The 20,849-nt window shown below is 34.9% G+C and overlaps 1 protein-coding gene across 8 annotated transcripts in view; it reads right to left on the bottom strand.

Moving 5' to 3' along the window:
• The window catches only part of Slmap (Sarcolemma associated protein), a 215,630-nt gene that overhangs the window by 68,551 nt on the left and 126,230 nt on the right, over positions 1–20,849 (bottom strand). For 7 of the 8 annotated variants that reach the window (XR_011334357.1, XR_011334358.1, XM_069837662.1 and 4 more), the window contains exons 15-18: positions 19,806–19,868; positions 6,805–6,941; positions 2,957–3,134; positions 1,087–1,270 (exon numbers count right to left, since the gene is read on the bottom strand). Coding sequence is in view for 6 of the 8 variants with exons in the window: in XM_069837662.1 (XP_069693763.1) it covers positions 1,087–1,270; positions 2,957–3,134; positions 6,805–6,941; positions 19,806–19,868 (562 nt within the window). In the remaining 2 variants the exon portion in view is untranslated. The remainder of the gene's footprint in view (positions 1–1,086; positions 1,271–2,956; positions 3,135–6,804; positions 6,942–19,805; positions 19,869–20,849) is intronic. The other variant, XM_069837663.1, reaches the window with a different exon arrangement.

Here is a 20,849-nt window from a genome sequence, read left to right as displayed (position 1 = left end):
TTGTAAAAACATTTTCATCAATTTCTTAAAACATGGAGAATAAATACTCCACTACTATTTAATTTTGAAAAAGTATGATAGGTTTGTTCCAGCACGGTTCAGAATCGATTCTGAACTGCCTGCTCATGCGCAGTAGCCCAATATGTGTTCCAATAAGTCTAGAACTGATTCCGAACTGATACTGAACTCCCAGGCCCCTGTTTCAACGTGCTTCAGAACTTGTTTGGAATGTGTGAAATTGGTTCTCAATTAAGAGCAGAACTGGGAATTCTGAACTGTTGACGCATGTGCAGATGGTTTAATCTGAAGTTTCAGATAAAAGTTTCGAGATTACGCAGGTTAAAATAAAAAAACTGTCGATCAGAGGTGATTTGGAAGGTGATAATGATATATTTTATGACGAACTAAGTTCGGAACATAAATATAATATTAATACGAGAAAAAACTCCAAAGGCCTTGAAAGAACAGTTCAAGAATCGTTCCAACAACGTAAAATTCCGAACTAGTTCTGACACTGTACACAACTAGCGCATGTGTCAAAAGAAGTTCGGTACTAGTTCGGATGGCATTCTGAATTGCTTGCTGGAACAAAACCTGATAGCATTTTGTAAATAACTTTAAATTATTCTTTAATAAAGACTATTATTGAATTTGAATCAATTTATTAATATGCTGTGCATGTACTGCATCTCTGAAATGAAACAGTTTCACTTATTTTAATAAATAAGTTGGTTTCTTTTCATTAGTTTACTTCACACTGTTTCTTTTTTACCAAAGCCACCAGGTTGTCATTTGACTGGTCTCTCCTGATAATGGCTTACTATGTGTATACCACTTCTGAGGTTGGGGGTGCCTGGAAGACGGAGTTACGCTGCTCCAACGGTATGATGATTGGATGACTATGAATGTGTGGTGCCTGAAAAGGTCTTAAACCTAAACTTAACCTAATTACTTCACACTGCTCAGAGAGATATTTTATTTTCATAACATAAAAATTATGTACGCACCCAAATTATTACTTCCTGTCTTTGTTCTTCTAAGGGCAATTATCTATTACACTCATAACTCAAATATTGTTGTATATACCTGGCATTATCTGCTTCTAACGCCTCACATCGTTGTCGAACTTGAATTAATTCTTCTTGACTTCTGTTATCTTCACTACCTGAACAATGTTTCAATTCCTCCTGAACAGCTTTCAGTCTGTCTTTCATTTGTTCAGCTTCATTGCGACTTTGTTTTGCACTCTGTTGAGCTTCCATTAATTGATCTGAAAATAAATATGGCCTCCAAATAATACCCCCTCACATAAAATTGCTCATAAACATATCACTGAGGCATATAGGAGACAGAGACGTAGAACCCCGAATCTTAGCACAAGGTGAGAGGGTTAGCATCTCATTTCATAGAGGATTAATAGTCTTCCAAATCAATTATGAAAATTGGGCGTAAAACCTGGGTCTTCTTCTAGATGGAATGTTGCTCTACCATCAGAGCCAACACAATTCCCAAATACTTTCATATGCCTAGTAATCTCAACAGCATGTTAAAAACAATGTGTAAATCAACCATGAATACAAATACCATAGACAATCTTTAAAAACATTCACAAAAATTAGAGAATAATTTGTTAAAACACATCTTTAAGGGGTTAGGTATAGCTTACAGCAGTAAAATTATGGAAATATTCAACATTTTTTACTCCATTACTGTATATTGTACAATAATGAAAATTAGTATGTGTAAAATACTGTCCTTCTGCTATATGAAAAAAATATTTTTACAATTAAAAAAAAATTATTTACATTTTTTTTTTTTTTTTTTTTTTTTTTTTTTTTTTTTTTTTTTTTCAAAATTCAATTCACTGTGCAGTGATGAAGTGTTTCCCACATAACTCAAAACCTATCCACCATTCTGCGATGAAATTTTTTGTGTGTTTTTATGGATGTCATATCTACAATATCATGCAAGATCACTTCTCTACCTTTGATAGATTGTCCGATAAAAAAATAAATTCATTTAAAAAATGGTCAAATATCAGTATTTTCTTCGAACACAAAATAAAAAAAATATATTATTCATTAAGGAATGTAGTTCAAAGAGCATGATATTATAAACATGAGTTTCAGTAATAAAATAAAAGAGAGAGAACATGAAAAAGTTAACAAGTTTATGAGCTATGAGGGAAACGCTTCATCACTGCACAGTGAACTGCCACCATTTTGAATTTTGAAAAAAAAAAATATATATATATATATAAATAATGAAAATATTTTTTTCATATAGAAGAAGGACAGTGTTTTACACATACCAATTTTCATTATTGTACAAGATACAGTAATGGAGGAAAAAATGTTGAATATTTCCAAAAATTTTACTTCTGTAAGCTCTACCTAACCTCTTAAAGACGAGAAACGAAATTGGAAATTATTTGTACATTAAATACCTATTTTAAATAATAGAGATTATTCAGAGAAGATAATGGTATGATATGGCCACAATGCAGCAATGGCAGAATGACGACTGAAAAAACCAAAATATTGAGTGAAATTCTACACCACAGCCGTCTTTTTCACAAAAATGAAATGATTTTGCAAGGAATAAAATTTCAATATCTTTGGTACGACATCATTTAAGACATTCTAAGATGATGAAGGTTACGGTGTATATTTCAGAAAATGTCTGCATTTTAACAACTATTTCTGTTTGATTGATGTCTTTTTGATTACAAAAGTTCCTTTAAATATATGTCATTACTTTCAAAATATGTGTCCTGTGTAATGATCCAGCAGAAATGAATGAAGATCACTTGAAGACCTGTGAAGCATTAAGATCAGAAGAAACTACAGTTCAAAAGTATTGGAAAGCACGACTGCTAATGGCTTCATTGCCAGATGCAAGGCACTAGACAACAACAACAACTTTCAAAATAACAAAATTTAAGTTATCAACATACTGCGTAAAGTTTCGGCTTCTTCGGCATGTCGAATACTGCGTTGTTGTTCATCTCGGAGTCGTTCTTGTAACTGTAATACCTGAAATTTTACTTCGTCAGCAGACGTTTCGAGCCACTGCATTTGTTCGTGTAATTTTGATACCGATTCTGACTTCTCTCTCATCTGATTCTGAGCAGCCTGAAAGAAAGAATTACCATGTTCACTTATTTACACTCATGTAGTCTATTTCAATTATTACAAATGTTCCTATCAGAATTACTATTTATTCACAACAAAAATCATTCACTGTTTCTAACTTGTTAAAAACTATCCAGAAAAACGGAGCTAAATCATTTATTACAAGATCTATACTGGAAAGCAAGAGAAAAAATGGCACAAGCTAATTACGTTTCATTACCAATGGACAACAAGGACAATGACAGCATATTTCTTAATTATGTGGCCATCACAAACTCATGCTGAACAAGATAATGCCACATATTACTCAAACCCTTTTTATCTTTTTGCAATAAATTACAGTCAATTCTGGATATAGTGAACCCAGTTATAGTGAACATTTGGCTATAGTGAACCTAAATCATTGGTTCCGACCCGCATACATTAAAAAGTACATTAATATTTCCGTTTACAGTGAACCCTTGTTTCGGTTATAGTGAATCTTAAAAATTGAAGTTACAAGAGTTGTATCCTGACAAATTCTTATTTGAAGTCAGACCTCCTTGTATAAAATTAAAAGAATGTGTTGAGAACAACATTCTAAGTTTCTTACTACTTTAGTCAAAGGACAAAGGTAGAATTAGTGATTCCTAGACAATGAGCCGTACTGTAAATCCAGGCAACGCGTGACGACCTTGCCTCACCTCAATCCACCATCGAAGGGTTTGATATTTTGTTCTCAGCCACACTATTCTACTGTTTCTAATCCCTCACCATCAAAGGGTTGCCTTTTGTTCTCAGAAACATTTCTATTATGACAGATAGCATTGAAACAAAAGCAAATGAAATTGCCAACTTTTATTAAAAGACGATGGACATTATGTCCAGAGCATAAATGAAGGTAAGATTCCAATGGCTTTCAAACTCCATCAACCCTCTTCCAGTTTCCATTAAGTGACATGGGAAATTCCAAGGCTGAGTACGCATTTACACCATAACAGTGTTTGTCATTTCTACCTGATCAGTCTGTTTCTAGTGTTCGAAGAGTGAATGTACTGTATAAAAATGTTGAAGCATAAAGTGTTTTCTTTAGAAGAAAAGGAGAATATTGTTAAGTGCCATTGAACATGGTCTTTCGCAAGCAGATGTGAGTTGACAGCATAGTTTAAATAAATCAACTGTAACAGCATACAGTGTAATCCATTCCATAACAATGAAATATTTTAATTACTGTACAGTATTTTATTTTCTTGTTCACAATTTCGCTCATTCCTGTCATTTAAGGTTAGGGGAGAGACACTTCGGATTTAGTGAATCTTGGATATAGTGAAAGAAATATGCAAGTCCACAAAGGTTCATAGATCCGGAGTTGACTGTATCTTAAAATCAGGAAGGTTTTAGTGCTGAACAATATATTGAATTATAGAATATGTTTTTATAAATGGCCCATGTAAATTGTTCGGGAGAAAAATAATGTTCATAACAACATTAAAAACATGGATAAATTTCAGCTTCTACACAGACACAATAAACTGATAATACCTGTCAATAACAAACTAGTTCAGTCAGATCTAATATTTATTAAGTAGACTAAGAAAAATAGCATAATGCTGCTTTACTATTTATTATATTTTAATTATTATTTGCTGATATCAAGGATATTTAACACTCAGAAATACTTCATCATCCAATGAATTAAGCAGTTATTCATAAATGCTTTTATCAATTGCGAGGTTATACAGCATGAGTGCAACTGGTGATAGTGAATTAGAAATTTGGTAAAATAAGTTAAAGGATTCACTAAGGAATTACCTGACACTTGCCTCAAAGTTAGGCGAAAACTCTGGAAAAGTCCAACCAAGTAATCAGCTTAATAAAATTTCTTTTTAGATAGTTATTTAATAATACTGTATCAACTACTAGGTTATTTAGAGTTAATGGAACTGGTGACAGCGAGATGGTATATGGCGAGATGAGGCAGAGGATTTGCTATATACAGTGTTTTTCTTTCACACTGCGACCAGCACACAGCAGCTCGCATGCCGACCGCAGCAGCTCACACTCCTGCCAAAATGGTTATAATATCCTCGCAGTTGGGACTCCCACCACCAGCGCATAAGATTTGCGCATGTTTGTGGCAACAGCAGGTTGCGTGAGTGAACAGCAGTCACACTGAAACCACTGTCTAGTTTGTTTTGTTCCTGTTCCACGCATATAAATTTACGAGTTTTAAGTGCTAATTAAGTTACGAGTGTTATCAGTTTGTTTCGTTCCTGTTCCATGCATATATGAAGCCATTATCTACTTTGTTTCATTCCTATTCCATGCGTATGTGAAGCCACTGTCTAATTTGTTTCGTTCCTGTTCCATGCATACAAATGTACGAGTTTTAAGTGCTAATTAAGTTACAAGTGTTATTAGTTTGTTTCGTTCTGTTCCATGCATGTATGAAGCCACTGTCTACTTTGTTTCGTTCCTATTCCATGCGTGTGTGAAGCCACTGTCTAATTTGTTTCATTCTTGTTTTATGCATATAAATGTATGAATTTTAAGTGCTAATTATGTTACGAGTGTTATCAGTGCTTGCACAGTTTTCCATAATGCCTCAACACAATTACACATTACCATAAAGGACACATAAGAGTATGTGACAAAAAAACTTTTGTAGGGAAGTCAGAAGGCGATTTAAAACACAATTTTCCGGCTTACCTATCCCACAGAGAGAAACTGTGTGAAGACTTGTGAACAAATACAGGGAAACGGGGTCGATTTGTGATAGAAAGCGAAGAGTAACACGATCCCCTGATTTAACTGTATGCGATTTTTATCTATGGGGAAACTTGAAAAATAATGTGTATGCAACAAACCCCCATACATTGGAAGAACTAAAAGAAAACATCAGGCGAGAAATTGACTCAATTTCGGATATTGAACTCTCGAGTGTGAGTGAAAATACCCTGAGAAGATGCCAGAAACGTGTCTATGGAGGACAACATTTCCAACATCTCTTATGATAAGTTATGTGCTTATTATCTTTGTAATTATGAGAATGTTAAGCGGTAGCCGGGATATTATAACTGTTTCGGCATCACTGTATTACCAGACATTAATAATAATAATAATAATAATAATAATAATAATAATAATGATAATGGTTTATTTAATCTGACAGTCTTCTCTAACCCTCACCTTATGCTTTACAGTTGGGGAAAACCTCGGGAAAAAAACCCAACCAAGTAGTCAGACCAAGCAGGAATCGAACCCGAACACATGCCCAAGCATAGCTCCAGATCAGAATTCAAGTACTCCACCAACTGAGCTACACTGGTGGCTTAAGTGGGTTTCAAACCAATGCCTGAGCACTTGCTATCCCTAGACCATGCCAGTGTCTCCAATGTGATTTAGAACAACATAAATTTTTTTCATAAATTTTCCCCATTTATAGGAATAAATGCCTTATAATATATAATGTTTCGTGTCTCAAAGGAAACACAAAGGGAATAATTTCTTATTTATTTGTATTACAGTATGTTCCACACTATCTCAAGACTGCTTTTTTAGAAATTGTTTATAATGATATCAAGTGAAGTTGAATGTCCCACTCTGTAGAAACAGAATAACAGAAATAACTTAAGGAGCGAAAATGAATGTCAAGTAAGGAGTTAAAAGTTATGAAGGTGAACTGACTTGCCTGTAGTTGTTGTTTTAACATGTTTGCTTCCTCCGTAGTCTTCTTCACTTTTAATTTTGCACAGTCTAATTCATGTTGATATCGTTGCTGTTCAGCTTCAGCATCACGTTTCTTACCACGAGACTCCGCCAGTAATTCTGTACAACATAACTAAGCCGTGTCATTATTTATGCATTTGTATGAATTAATGTAGTAATGAAAATTCAATTCCATTTTACAATACATTTTTATGGAATATTATGAAATATAAAGAATTTAGACATATTTACATTGCAAAGACAGTGCACAATAATGAAATCTTACAAAAAACTTTACAATATTTATTTCATTTATTTATTTTTATCCACAGAAAGTTTACAAATCAATCTCCACGAATATTACCACGAACTTAATTCTGTACACAAAAATTAATATCAATTCATGAACATGTAAATGAAGAAGGAAATAACTTCTTTATTTCTCAATTCTGAGGTTAGAATACAAAATATATGTTTCTGTACAAACCAGAATTCGTGCTAGTCCTTTGAATCTAAATAGATATAAAATGTAACAAAGTTATGCATCAAAAAACACGTCTAAAAGAGAAAGTTATGTGGATATCAATAAAAATGTTTCAATTCAGAAACTTTAATTAACATCATTATAAATTGACAAAATAAAACAATACAGAAATAATGCAGGATGATCTGTTTGGAAAGACAATAAAAATGATGTAACATGAGAAGTGCTACTATTTATTTTTTCAATAATCTGTAAATATATTCTAGAGGGACGGAAGTTTTTCCGACACTAGATCTCAACCCAACAAAATTATTTTCTCCCATGTGTGATATAACATCACAGGGGTAGTTTTTCCAAAAGTTGAGACAATCTTTGCTTTGAGATCATGAATATCCCTGAGTCACTGTGCATAGACATCGTTCTTTACAAAACCCAGAACAAAGAAATCAAGTGGTGTCAGGTCTGGATAATTTGGATGCCACGATCTCATCAGTTGATGTCGAATGTTATTTACCAAATTCTTTTCCTCATTTAGGTTATACGCCATCATGCAGGAACACAAAAACTATAATATGTCACAGGGGGTAATTTTTTCAAAAGATGAGACAATCTTTGCTTTGATATCAATGTCTCTGAGTCACTGTACATAAACATCACTCTTCATAAAAACCACAAACAAAGAAATCTGGTGGTGTCTGGAGAATTTGGACAGCATGTAATTGGCCATTACGGCCTCGCCAGTTATGCTGAATGTTATTTATAAATTCTTTTCCTCAATAAGAAGATACGCCATCCTGCATGAGCATTAAAAATGTCATTTTTCGTTGCAGCTGTAATATGAAAAACAAAGATTCACATTGCACAACACCTAAGCATGTTGCATGAGATAGGGGTTAAGTTTCAGGTTGTATTGACAACTTGTGTATAGCATAGCTATCTCTGTGGATAGTTGTCTAAAGGTTCGTTCCAGCACTGTTCAGAATCGATTCTGAACTGCTTACTCATGTGCAGTATCTCAATGTGCATTCCAACAAGACTTGAACTGATTCTGAACTCCCAGTTTCCTGTTCCAACATGCTTTGGAACTCGTTCAGAATGAGTGAAATTGGTTCTCGATTAAGAGCAGGAACTGGGAATTCTGAACTGCTGACTCATGCGCAGATGGCTTACTCTGAGATTGAGGTTAAAATGCTTCGAGACTGGGCAGGTTAAAATTTAAAAAATAGTCGATCATGAGTGATTTCAAAGGTGATAGTGATATATTTTTATGACGAATTAAGTTCGGAAGTGAATATAATTTTAATATATGAAGAAACTCTGAAGACCGTGAAAGAAGAGTTCAAGAAACTTTCCGACATAAAATCCTGAACTAGTTCTGAGAACATACTCAACTAGTGCATGCGTCGAAAGATGTTCGGTATTAGTTCAGAATGCGTTCTAAATTGATTGCTGGAACAAACCTTAAGATTTTTCTTGGAATTTGCAGTCATACTAGCACTAACAGCAGCTTCAGTTTCGACAACACACCTATGGCCACCACTATATGTCACTTTCTTCAGATGTGCGGTACCTTAATCTAATTGGCTTGTAATTCAGAGTTCTCTGAACATCACACGCATGGTTAAAATGATGTTGAACTGATGTTATATTTTTTGTTTACTCAGTTGTTGCTAAGTGACAATCTAACAATTATATGAACTCCCATGTTTTAATGTCATACTGGAACTAAAATAAATGTGTCATTTCTCGTATACATTTTTATGGTGTTTTTTTATTACGTCTTCCCAAACGGAACACACTGTATATTTCTTCACATACATTCTGTAATAATGATATAATTACGACTGAGTGCCTGTCATTAGAGGTGTAACATTATTCAGCAGTGAATAACAAGTGAATAAAATATCATTGCATTAGGGACTGTACAATGCAATTAGTCCATGTGACTTAAGGACTTCTGGAATAGTTTCTTAATGAAACATGTTAGGAATTTTTTACTCAAAACACAACATAAAATAATTTAGTTAAAGCAAAGTGACTGGTATCATCATGCTATATACAGTAAATAAATACAGATAAAGTCAAGTTTACTTTATTACTACAAGAAAATAGACAAACCATCATAATCTGAGTTTAAAAGTAAACACTAAAATATAATACCATGCATTAAAAATACTACAGCAGAAAGCTAAAGCACTTAATTTGTTTTCTTCATTTGTCATTAAAGTCGTCTTTTTTTGTATTAGTGTATATACTAACAAAATAAATAATGGAAATCTTATTCTATATATAAAATAAGACGTAATAAATATATCTAAAATGAGTAAGAGATGTTTTTATATTATACAATTGTAAAATTTTAATGCATGCACTCACACATTTATACAACTGCACTTACTATAATTTTAGAATTTAAATATTCTGCAGTCATGCGAGATAATTTAACTGCATTTCGAGCTATTGTGACTGGCAACTGACTGATTATATTGGCAATTTTATAGTTCACATCCCTTAAAACATTACTTTGAATGTAGAAAAATCTAAATGAGGATAAATCATAATATCTTGGCAAAATTCGAGACAAACTGATGTCCTGAAAAGACTTCAGAAAAATCTAGGACAAGGGGTAAAAATTCGGGACTGTCCTGGAAAAATTGGTACGAACGGTCACCTTAGTACATATGGCTATTGTCAACAATGATTAATCACAGCCTAAATCCCTGCAGCAGCTATGTCAGAGTGCCCAGCAAAACACTAAACGATAGATTGCTTCCAGCTATATTGTGCACATGGATCCCACTATGATGTTTATCTCTGACACAAAAAATGACATTGGAGACTTGCATGTGTTGTGATGCGTGGACATACGAGGGGAATAACACTGTCTTCAGTAATGAATCCTACTTTTGCCTAGGGCGGAGTAACCAGATGCACTTTGTCTGGTGAATGGTTAGTAAAAAAAAAATATCTATCATTACTGAAAGCGATATCATCCCAACCCTGGAGTTATAGTGAAGAATACAATTTCATATGACAAGTGGATGCTGTTGGTCATGTCTGCAGACACAATGACTATCACAGAACGATGTTATCCGGGCTAAAGGGCCATGGTCTTTTGGTGCTGTTGCTGCCATATGTTTCGTCTGCTGCTCCAGCAGACATCGTCAGTGATGTGGCACACGGGAGCGCAAAGATCTCCTTAGCATGCCGGTAATGACTGGGACTGTGGCTGGCTGCCTAACGGTGTTTAAGGTCAGGATGGATCATGACTCGCTGTTGTCGCCACGGTCTGCACCAGTGGCCGTCGTGTTCGGCTGTTGTATGAATATTGTACATTCCAAGAAGTGACTATCAGGCTATATTCAGTCATGTTATTACTTTGGTTTTGGCATCCCTCATGGTAGTCCTTCCCAATAGTGTTTTCCAGCAGGACAATGCCCATACCCATACTGCAGCCATTACCAGACAAGATCTGCAAGGCATAGAGTCTATGTAGTGGACAGCATGATCCTCTAATTTGTCTTCCATCAAACATATTTAGAATATGATGGGACAATGCTTTCGAGTAATGGTGCCTCTTACACGGACATTGGCGAAAGTGGTGGAATAGATTTGTTAGGCATGGGATTCCACTGCTCAGGAGTATATCCATAACATTTACCACTGGATGCCAAATATGGGACATGGGACTGGTTCCAGTGCTTCATAACAAGGACAAACTGTAATCATTTGTTCTGTGGTAATGTGTATCCTATACATTAAATCTACTGAATGTCACTGGACTCTTTCACAGTAGACAACTTTTCATTCCTGTTAGTGTATTTGACCTGTGTGTGTTTGCATATAACTTTCAAGCACATTACACACAATGAAAAATTCAAATTTCTTCTAATGCAGTTAAACATTATAAAATTTCAAAGAATACATATAGAGTTTAAAGAAGTGAAATAGTCGCCATGGTGGTCCAATGGCTAGGGCGCTGTGGGCCTGGGTTCGATACTCGGCATACCCCCGGTTTATAACTTGTGTTGGGCAAGCCCATGGTTTAGTAACACAGGTTTTCTCCGAGAGCTCCGGTTCCCTTGTGGCATCCCAACAAATCTCCATTCATCTCATCTAATGGTGCACCATGGGCAATGACTCTGTTGGTAAATTGGTCTACGCAACTGGCTTCATATGGGTGAATGACGAGAAGTCAAATACCCGTCATTAGTAAAATAAAAAAATAAAAAATATATATTAAATGCAGAAAATAAATATTTGTTTATCTTCTTCTTCTTCTTTCCTGTTATGTTACAGGTCTGAATACAAAGCAGTTCTTCAAAGCATCAGCAGCAGTACTGGGAGTAATAAAGATTAATAGAATTCAAGTTGCAGATAAGGAGAGAAGTGGGAAAAATTGTACATTTGACTGCAGTCACTAATATGGAAATTGATAGCTCATTACAGCAGAACTTTCTGATATCTTATACTGGAATGAGAGAAATAAATATAAATTACCTTTCGTCCTTGTCCCCTCAGGGAATGGGACTATGAAACCAAGAAACATCACCCCAGTGTTCTACTTCACTTCACAATATTGTTCAATCACAAATGCATATTGTAGGCCACCTTGGTAGCTCAGCAGGGCACTTTAGGACTGTGGAACTAGGCTGAAACCCAGTGATGGTGGAGTCCTATTTTTGGTGAACAAAGCCAAGGTTTCTGAGGATTTTTCTCGTGGTCCTCTCATTCTCTTCATCATTTCAGTACCGGTCTCCATTTCGATATTCATTAGCATAATTAAAATAGCATTAAAAAAAACTGTGTTGGCGTGATGTAGTACTACAACTGGCATACAGATGGCATCAGAACAAGGAGGCATAGCACAATTTTGGGGCAGGAGTGCTAGTGAGACTTCACTTGGACCTCAGGCCTATACAGCTAAATCAACAGATAGCACCACATAGCTGAGTCATGATAACAACCAAGAAAGTGGCCGACTTCAATAAACATTCCAAAACAAAGGAGTGGTAACACACAGTAAGTCAATTTGAGGCTGGATTACAGGCCTTTGGGCCTCTCGTCTCTTCTCTGTACAAAAAGATAAAAAGAAAAGGGAATGAAATATTGACAAGTCATAGGTAGAGGAATTAAAATGATATCATGAGTGGACTTCATAACATTCCATGCGTGTTTCAGGACCTAAGAAAAGCAGGTTTTAACCTGGCCGACTACAATGTATTTTTCCAACGAAAAAATTCAAAGTATATCTTCTTCTGAAAGAGAAGTAAAGGCTGGTAGGATCTCATATCACACTACATTTAACCAATTAATATCATAACATTCTGAAACCAGTCATTGTATAGCGTCTTAATAAGGATCACAAAACCACGAAACATTCAAATTAAGCTTTTGATATTTATAAAACATGTTTATTAGGCAGTACTCAAGAAATGAATTACAATTTTGGGAATGGTGTGGATTGACTTGTATCTGGTGAAATTACAACTTGCAACGTCTCTCAACTTGCATTTCTTGCCAATTCTGTCTTAAGAGAAGAAGTGCTAGCTTGTTATTTCAGCACTTGATTAGCTGTTACAGTAACATATGCCTGGTAGGTGAGTAAGAGGAAGGTATGTTTAATTGAGCAACTTTGACAAAGGTCGCATTTTTGGCATGATAGATTCCAATGGACACTCACATAGAGTGCAGAGATTCCATAGTGCAAAGAGTGTGCTGGGAATGGTTCAAAGAAGAAAGGGTGAGATAAAGAGAAGGTTCTGTACAAAGAAATTTAAGCTTTTTAACTTACAGATTAAATTCAATAAAATAAATAAGAAATAGTACATTCTTTGTCAAACCTACTGCTGCCAAAACCACAAGAAAAGAAATAATTTACATCTCAATCTACTTCTTAATAATTCTAAATAATACATATAATAGCATTTGGTCGTGTATAGACAATGCCACAAGAAGATAACTTCCATGGGATGTTTTAAGGTATGGTCACACGTCGCTACTTTTGCTGCACAACTTTTCTACTGCAGCTGCAAAAGTTGTATATCGTGTTCACACGTAAGCCACAAGTATCGCACTGCAGGAAAATTTTCGTACTGAGCAACCCAAGCGCTGCAAAAGTTGTGACAGGAGATTGCGAGTCTGTCCACACACAAGGCGCTACTTTTGCAGTCGCAGTTTAGCTGCAGCTTCGCATTTCAGTGTTGATTCTTCATTACATTTTGTGGTTATGTCGTATTAGAGTTCAGATTACGAAACTCATATGATAGCTTATTTGTCACCCGTTTTAATTATAAAATTGAGCACAAAACTTTAAGCTACAAAAAGCAAATGATGCTGGGGCAAAGAAAGAATAGAAATACAGAACAATTATTTGAAGTTAGGATCTTCGAGAACTACGATGAAGGGGATGAATAGGCCCTAATGTTACCCTATACGAACTTTTTGCGAGTATTAGGAAGATTATTGTTTTTTAACCCTTCTTTATTGTAGTGGTCCTAAAGAGAGTGCATTATTTTTAACATTGTCTTCCGAAATTTGCATTGGACTAGCAATTTCTGCTAAAGTCTTTTACTTTTTGTTATGAAAATTGGCATTTGCATATTCCAAATGCACTCTCTTGGTTCAAGTACGTTATTATTTATTTTTCTGTCCTAATTAGTATTTAGAAATTGACATTATTTTTATTATAAAACTATCAATGATAACCAATCGCATATTCCCGAAAGCAATGTTGGCAACCATCCTGTTTGAAACTACGCTAAGACAAAAAAAAACTCTTTGCAACTGCTGCTGCGAAAGTTTAAACAAAATTGATATAAAAAATGTTGCGGCTGTAACCCTAAAAATCCTGTTCACATGTCGCTAATTTTAAGCTGAGCGCAGCATGAAAAGTAGCGAGCAGCTGGATCGGCAGTCACTATATTTTGGGTTGCACCATTGTTCACAGTACGAGAGTTGCACAGTATTTTGTACTGAAGCGCTGCAAAAGTAGCGACATGTGACAGTATCTTTATACAAACTGATTTACTTCAATGTTGGTATTGGTGCATGTTCTGTGTAAACTGTAACTTTAAGTCGACATTTATTAACAATATTCGGGCTGCATGCTTGTTGGACTCTTCTGAAACTACCTTCAACAATTAAGTATAAGAATGCCAGTAGTGTATTAAGTACCATGAGAGGAGTGACAAATGCCACAAAATTTCTCAGATGATTTTCTGCCTATTCGAAACTGATATCATAATCTTAATCACTAATGGGTGAACGGCATCATCAAAAGTGTATTCAAATCTAGAGTACTACACCTTTGAATAACATTACGGTCTGAAATGCTACTAGGTATGAAAGCAGATCATTAGTGGTATGAGTCCGCACTACCATTACAATGACATTTTAAGACCAGTAGGTCTTCTGTACTTTCAAGCCATTTTCAGTAAGATAATGCCAGGCCTCATGTAGAAGTGACAACTGCAGCTCTGTCATGCACAGAAAATATACAGGATATGAGTCCAGTAACTGGGCATTGTGCCAAACAATGCTGATGAATGTTTGATACAAGTTTGATGCATGGATTCAGCCTGGTTGGCGCAATTGATATAGTGCTGGCCTTCTATGCCCGAGGTTGCGGGTTCGATCCCGGGCCAGGTTGATGGCATTTAAGTGTCCTTAAATGCAACAAGCTCATGTCAGTAGATTTACTGGCATGTAAAACAACTCCTGTGGGACAAAATTCCGGCACACCAGCGAGGCTGATGTAACCTCTGCAGTTGCGAACGTCGTTAAATAAAACATGACATTAAACATTGATTCATGGATGACTATTCCACGAGACAGTATTAAAATCTGATTACATTTGATGCCCAGACGACTAGACGAGGTTATACAAGTCAGAGTACCCATTACTCATTATTCATAATGTCTGAGATACCTGTGCCTATGAGAACGAGATTTTTGTAACTTATTTGAGTACAGACTAATAAATATATCCAATTAAATTATAAAGATTAACTATGCTCGTTCTAGATGTTCTGTTTTCATAAACACAGGTGTACTTTCAATTTCAGAAAGCAAGCTGACTAAACTCTGACAGTGTGTTCTGGTATCTATATCCAGGCTGTTGTAACTTGCACTTGACAGTTATTGGTGTTGGCAACTCTTCCTATAAAAAAGTTGAATGATGTGTGGGTGCCTACTGAACCAATCATGACCTAGCAGTTTATATCAGCTACTGCTGCTGTTATCAATGTGTTTCTTTTTTTAAGCAAAACGTGAAACACTGCAGCAACTCCGTTCTCTTACACGTTTTACTTTACTTTACAACCCTGCAGCAAATCCAAACACCGCTTTACGAGTTTCCTGCATGATCCATCATGACAAAATGTGTGTTTGGTCTTTTGCAACGTTTATTATTGTAAAAAATCGTCTTGTAATAATAATTCCATTTCGTAGTCATACAGTAGCATGCAAATTAATCCGAATAACATAATTACTTATGCAAAAACACTCAAACAGGATAAAAAAAAAGGATCTAAGACATACCTCAGTAATCTATGTGGCCTCCCTTGTTCCTAATAACAGCTCTGAGATGATTTGGCACGGATTCCACTAATTTCCCACAAATATTCTTCATTTCTTCATCACGAAACCATACACCAATGAGGGCAGAAATCATCATCTCCTTTGTAGAACAATCCATTTTTTGCATTCTTCTTTTGTAAATTGATCACAAGTTCTCAATGGGGTTGACGTTGGGTGAGTTGCCTGGCCAGGGGAGTACCTGAATATTCTTCTTGTTGAAGAATTCTGTAGTTTTTCGAGACGTATGGCATGGTGCCAGGTCTTGTTGGAACACATCTCTGCCATCCGGAAATGATTTTTGCAGCTGGGGTACGATTCTGGTTTCCAATAAGTGAATATATTTGTCAGAATTCATCATTCCCTTGATAGGTATTAATGCTCCAGGTCCTTCATGTGTAAAACAACCCCAAAACATTACTTTAGGGGGGTATTTGGGTGCTTGTTGGAGATGAGCTGCTGTTACTTTTTTGGATCCTTTCCATACGTAAGAAACACAGTGGCCATGGACCTCAAAATGAGACTCATCAGAAAAAAGTACATTCTTCCAGTCATTCACTGTCCAGTGTTGATGTAATTTTGCCCACATTAAGCGTTTTTTGCACATAACCGGGGTTAGCAGTTTCTTCTTAATAGGCTTACGAGCCCTTCGTCCAGCTTCCAAAAGCCTACGCCGCACTGTTGTGACGTGAATATTCGCCCCAGTGGTAGCCATTAACTCGCGGGTTAAGTCGACAGCAGTTAGTCTAGGATTTAATTTACTTTTCCTGACAAACGATCATCTGCAGGTGAAGTCTTCCTTTTCCGGCCACAGTTTCCTTTTTTCTGGGGTGTGATGGATCCAGTCTCCCTGTATCGTTTTATGATCGAATTAACAGTAGCCAAACTGATGTGACATTCTGCAGCAATTTGCCTCTGTGTCATAGAGGAATGCTCTGCTAATGTTATAATTTTAGACCGTTTTCGTGGAGTTGTATCCATTTTTGAAGACGACAGAATGTACACAGGATTGCAGTATTAAGTCTTCAACACAACTGAAATACTTATAAGTACAAAACGACAGGCAAAATGTCACATATTATAAAAAAATAATGACAGACCTTCAACAATGGAATTACACGTACTACAGATGTCAATTAAAGTGGTATCAGCAGCTGTGAGGCCAACAATGACAGAAAATGTAAAAAATATGTTGTGTTCAGATTAATTTGCACGCTACTGTAGAAGTCGAAACTATTAAACATGTTCAGTCTTTTAAAGGTTAAAATTATTACTGCAGTAATAGCAGCCAATATTAATTATCTACCATTTTGCAGTCAGCTGGCTGAATTGCGTTTTTTTTTTACTCTCTTTTTGCTACAGCACTGCATGAAGCCCTTTACTGAAACGCTTAAAAAAAAAGCACAGTATGCGGTGCATTGCATTGTTGTCAGTTTGATACATACTGTGTTATATGGTGTTACTACGGTTACTACTACAAGCGTAGTTTGTGTGTTAGTGTTATCAAGTTATAAATAATTTGTAGAACTGTTATGAAATGTCGCAAAAAAAAAAAGACAAAAAAAAAAGATGACGCTAAGTGAAATTAAAACTCATGTAATGAGAATTTTTTTTTCGTAAAGGCATAGCATTAAATAGCCAGGCATCATAACTGGCGCAAAGAAAAAATTAAATAATAAATCTAATAAACTAAATTGATATATACATGATAACCTGAGATAAATTAATTATATCCTCGTAAATTTTACGAGCAGGAAAAGGAATTTTTCCTTATATATTGGCATCCTCAATTACATTTTCATTATAACGCTTACAATGTGATTGGTGATTAGTGTTAATATAAAGGAAAATAGTATATATTTGAAGTTCATACATAAAGTTCTACAATTATTAATTGTTATAATCAAAAGTTATACGATTAATATAATACAATATATACTTAATGTAAATATAATATTAACGTTATGTAATTAATTTATTATTATTATTATTAATTATAATTAAAAGTTACATAATAATTACCATTTGAATTAATAGAGCAGAATAGCAAACTCTGCATAAGTTAAGTTGGTTGTTATGTAGTGATCACTGTGGCAGCGTCGCATCTCTCACTACTAACATCACACAAAGCTGCCAGGTGCAAGTTAATGACCTGGGTATAAAGTAGAAACGATGTCGAAGATCTAGCTGATACCTTCAGAAAACGCAGTGAGATTCTTGGTCACACAGATCCCTCTGTAGATACTGCATAACTACTTAATAGATCAAGAGACACATACCAAGAAAGATTTAAGGTTTTAATGATATTTCATTTATCTCTGAGCAGAATAACCAATTTTAAGTGATGTAATACTATTGTTGTCACACTTCATAATATCTTATGAATTTCCAATAATATGGATTTTCATAAAAAGAAGAAATTCTGTCAAATGTACACTTTCATCAAATGATCTTCAAATGGTATAAATATATGAATATAGTTGAATTTACCAATCTAGGTCACTCAACAATACATAAAGTTTCTAGCGACAGCTTTAAGTAGTGCAAGACATAGAGATCCGGAATAAATGAAAATAGAAATTACAACTTGACGACTTCTTCACACAGACTAGCTAGTCTTCACTATGTAATATCCTCTGTGCTAGTAAGAACGATGATCTCAAAATTAAAATTCCTCATTTTTATCATAAACAACTGTATCATCATACAACTGTAATATTTCAGTTGCCATTCTATGTATAAACACTGGTTGTTTAAAAAAAGAACTTTACAACTGTAGAAGCTTATAGAAATTTATCCACATATCTTACAGAATCGGTTCAGGTGTCATTTTAAAGGACAATACATCAAGTTTGATTCATATAGTGCCGTAGTACGAAATTCACACAAAGATGACCAAGATGACTGCATTCACTACCAGCAGGATGGGGCACCACTTCACTACTGCTTCGAGGTTCGTCAGCTAATTGATTGGTGTTTCCCAGGTCGTTGAATTGGTCATGCAGGGCCAACTGTATGGCCACCTCGCTCACCAGATCTGATCCCCCTCAATTTTTTCCTGTGGGGGTTTGTCGAAGATCGAGTGTTTGTTCCTCTTTTACCTGCTCATCTCGCTGAGCTGAGAAATCAAATTAATGCCACAGTTGCATTAGTGACTCCTGATCATGTGACAAGAAATTGACTATAGGTTGGATGTCTGCCATATCACAAACTTCGAACCAAAATAACTGCTTTGTGGAAACTTGATATTATATTGTTCTTTAAAATGACATCTTAACCATTTCTGTAAGATATGTGACTAAATTTCTATAGGCTTCTAAAATTGTGAAGTCCATTTTGAAACACTTCAGATATGGTACGCAAGGAAATGGACATCCTCACATGTTGTATTTTCATTTGTAAGAAACTCAATTGCCTGAAGTAACGAGGTTCCCCATGTGTAATAGAAATATATCAGTAGATGATGCTTCTATCCCTGCCATGAATGAATACATTCAATATTGCAATATACAATATATACCAATCCCCTACGAACTCTTTTGTTTTGAAACCATTTGTCTGCAAAATTAAAAACTGAATATCATCAGTGTTATTGCATTTCGATACAATTTCCAAAATAAATCTGCGTAATTATTTCTTAGGTAATGTGTCATCCACTGTAGACTTTATCCAAACCATATTACTGTACATGAAAGGAAGTGGGAAATTATTAGAATAATATTCAGTATTCCTCTAGCTCTAAATTTCAACTCAACTATATTAGATGTATTTTGTCAGGCACAGCTTAGAATCAAGACATAAACATATGCAGGAAACATTCTTGCAACAGCAATGTATACTACTCATTCACCATATTTACAAGCTCTGAATATTTGGAGATGAAGCGAGCACAAGCTAGATTAAAAATAGAATGAAAACCAAACCTTTTAAAATTATCACCATGCAGACGTAATGCTCTACACATATTGCCAAATCATCACGAGCTTCTACAAAAGATACAAACAATATAAATGCAAAACATGCACATCATACAATTATATCTAGCTGTTATATTTAAAAAATATATAGAAACATTTAATTTCAAGCCACATTTTCAAATATTATACTCATGTGTGTGGGAGGGGAGAAATAAAAGAAAGCCTGTTTTCTCTTGTCCATAATTAGTATTACATATTTGGAGTATAGACTCCTTCAGGAATATAACTTCATAAGTATAACAATATTTGAGACTCTCATTTTCTCAGAGATCAACTTACGAGATTCTTTTTCATACATGCGTTGTAACAAGTATTATCTTGATGCTTAGCTAAAAGTAAGTGAACCAGAAACGAATTTTTTTTTCTCGTGCAAAAACAAATATGTACTGTACAGAATTTGTCTAATTTTTTTACATTAAAAAAGCATAAACATGAAAAATAGAAATACGCTGAACTAATCACCTTACAACTCCAAGTTACTGAAAAATTCTGAAATGTTTTCAAGAAAACATAACAGAGGAATTTCAAGTACATTCAATACCATCGTTTTATAAACTCAAAATTCTAATTTTATCCTTTGAACAAAATAAACTTAGAACAGTACTTGCTTTATATACGACTTCAATTTACTTTATTAGAAAAATGTTCTTATGAGTCTGTACAGATGAATGCCAATATCACAACCAAGAAACTTATTAAATTGCAATTGTTCTGTTAACCATAATATCAAGTGTAGCATGACTCCAGACATTTCAGTCCAATTACACCAATTTTCAAAATAGTTTATTAGGATGTATAAGCACGACTGTTAAGTCTACTGAACACATTTAATGCGAATGAGAATAGCCATTTACTTTCACATAAAAATTACAGGAAAAGTGAAACCTACTACACTAAAGCATATACAATATAATGCTTACAAATCACGAATCTCAGAGCCTTCATCAGCGTCTTACATTTATGCCCCTTTAAAATTGATATTAGGTTTTA

The sequence above is a fragment of the Periplaneta americana genome, chromosome 10 (assembly GCF_040183065.1).
Source record: "Periplaneta americana isolate PAMFEO1 chromosome 10, P.americana_PAMFEO1_priV1, whole genome shotgun sequence".
Classification (NCBI taxonomy): Eukaryota; Metazoa; Arthropoda; class Insecta; order Blattodea; family Blattidae; genus Periplaneta; species Periplaneta americana.
This window is presented reverse-complemented; position numbering and strand designations above follow the sequence as displayed.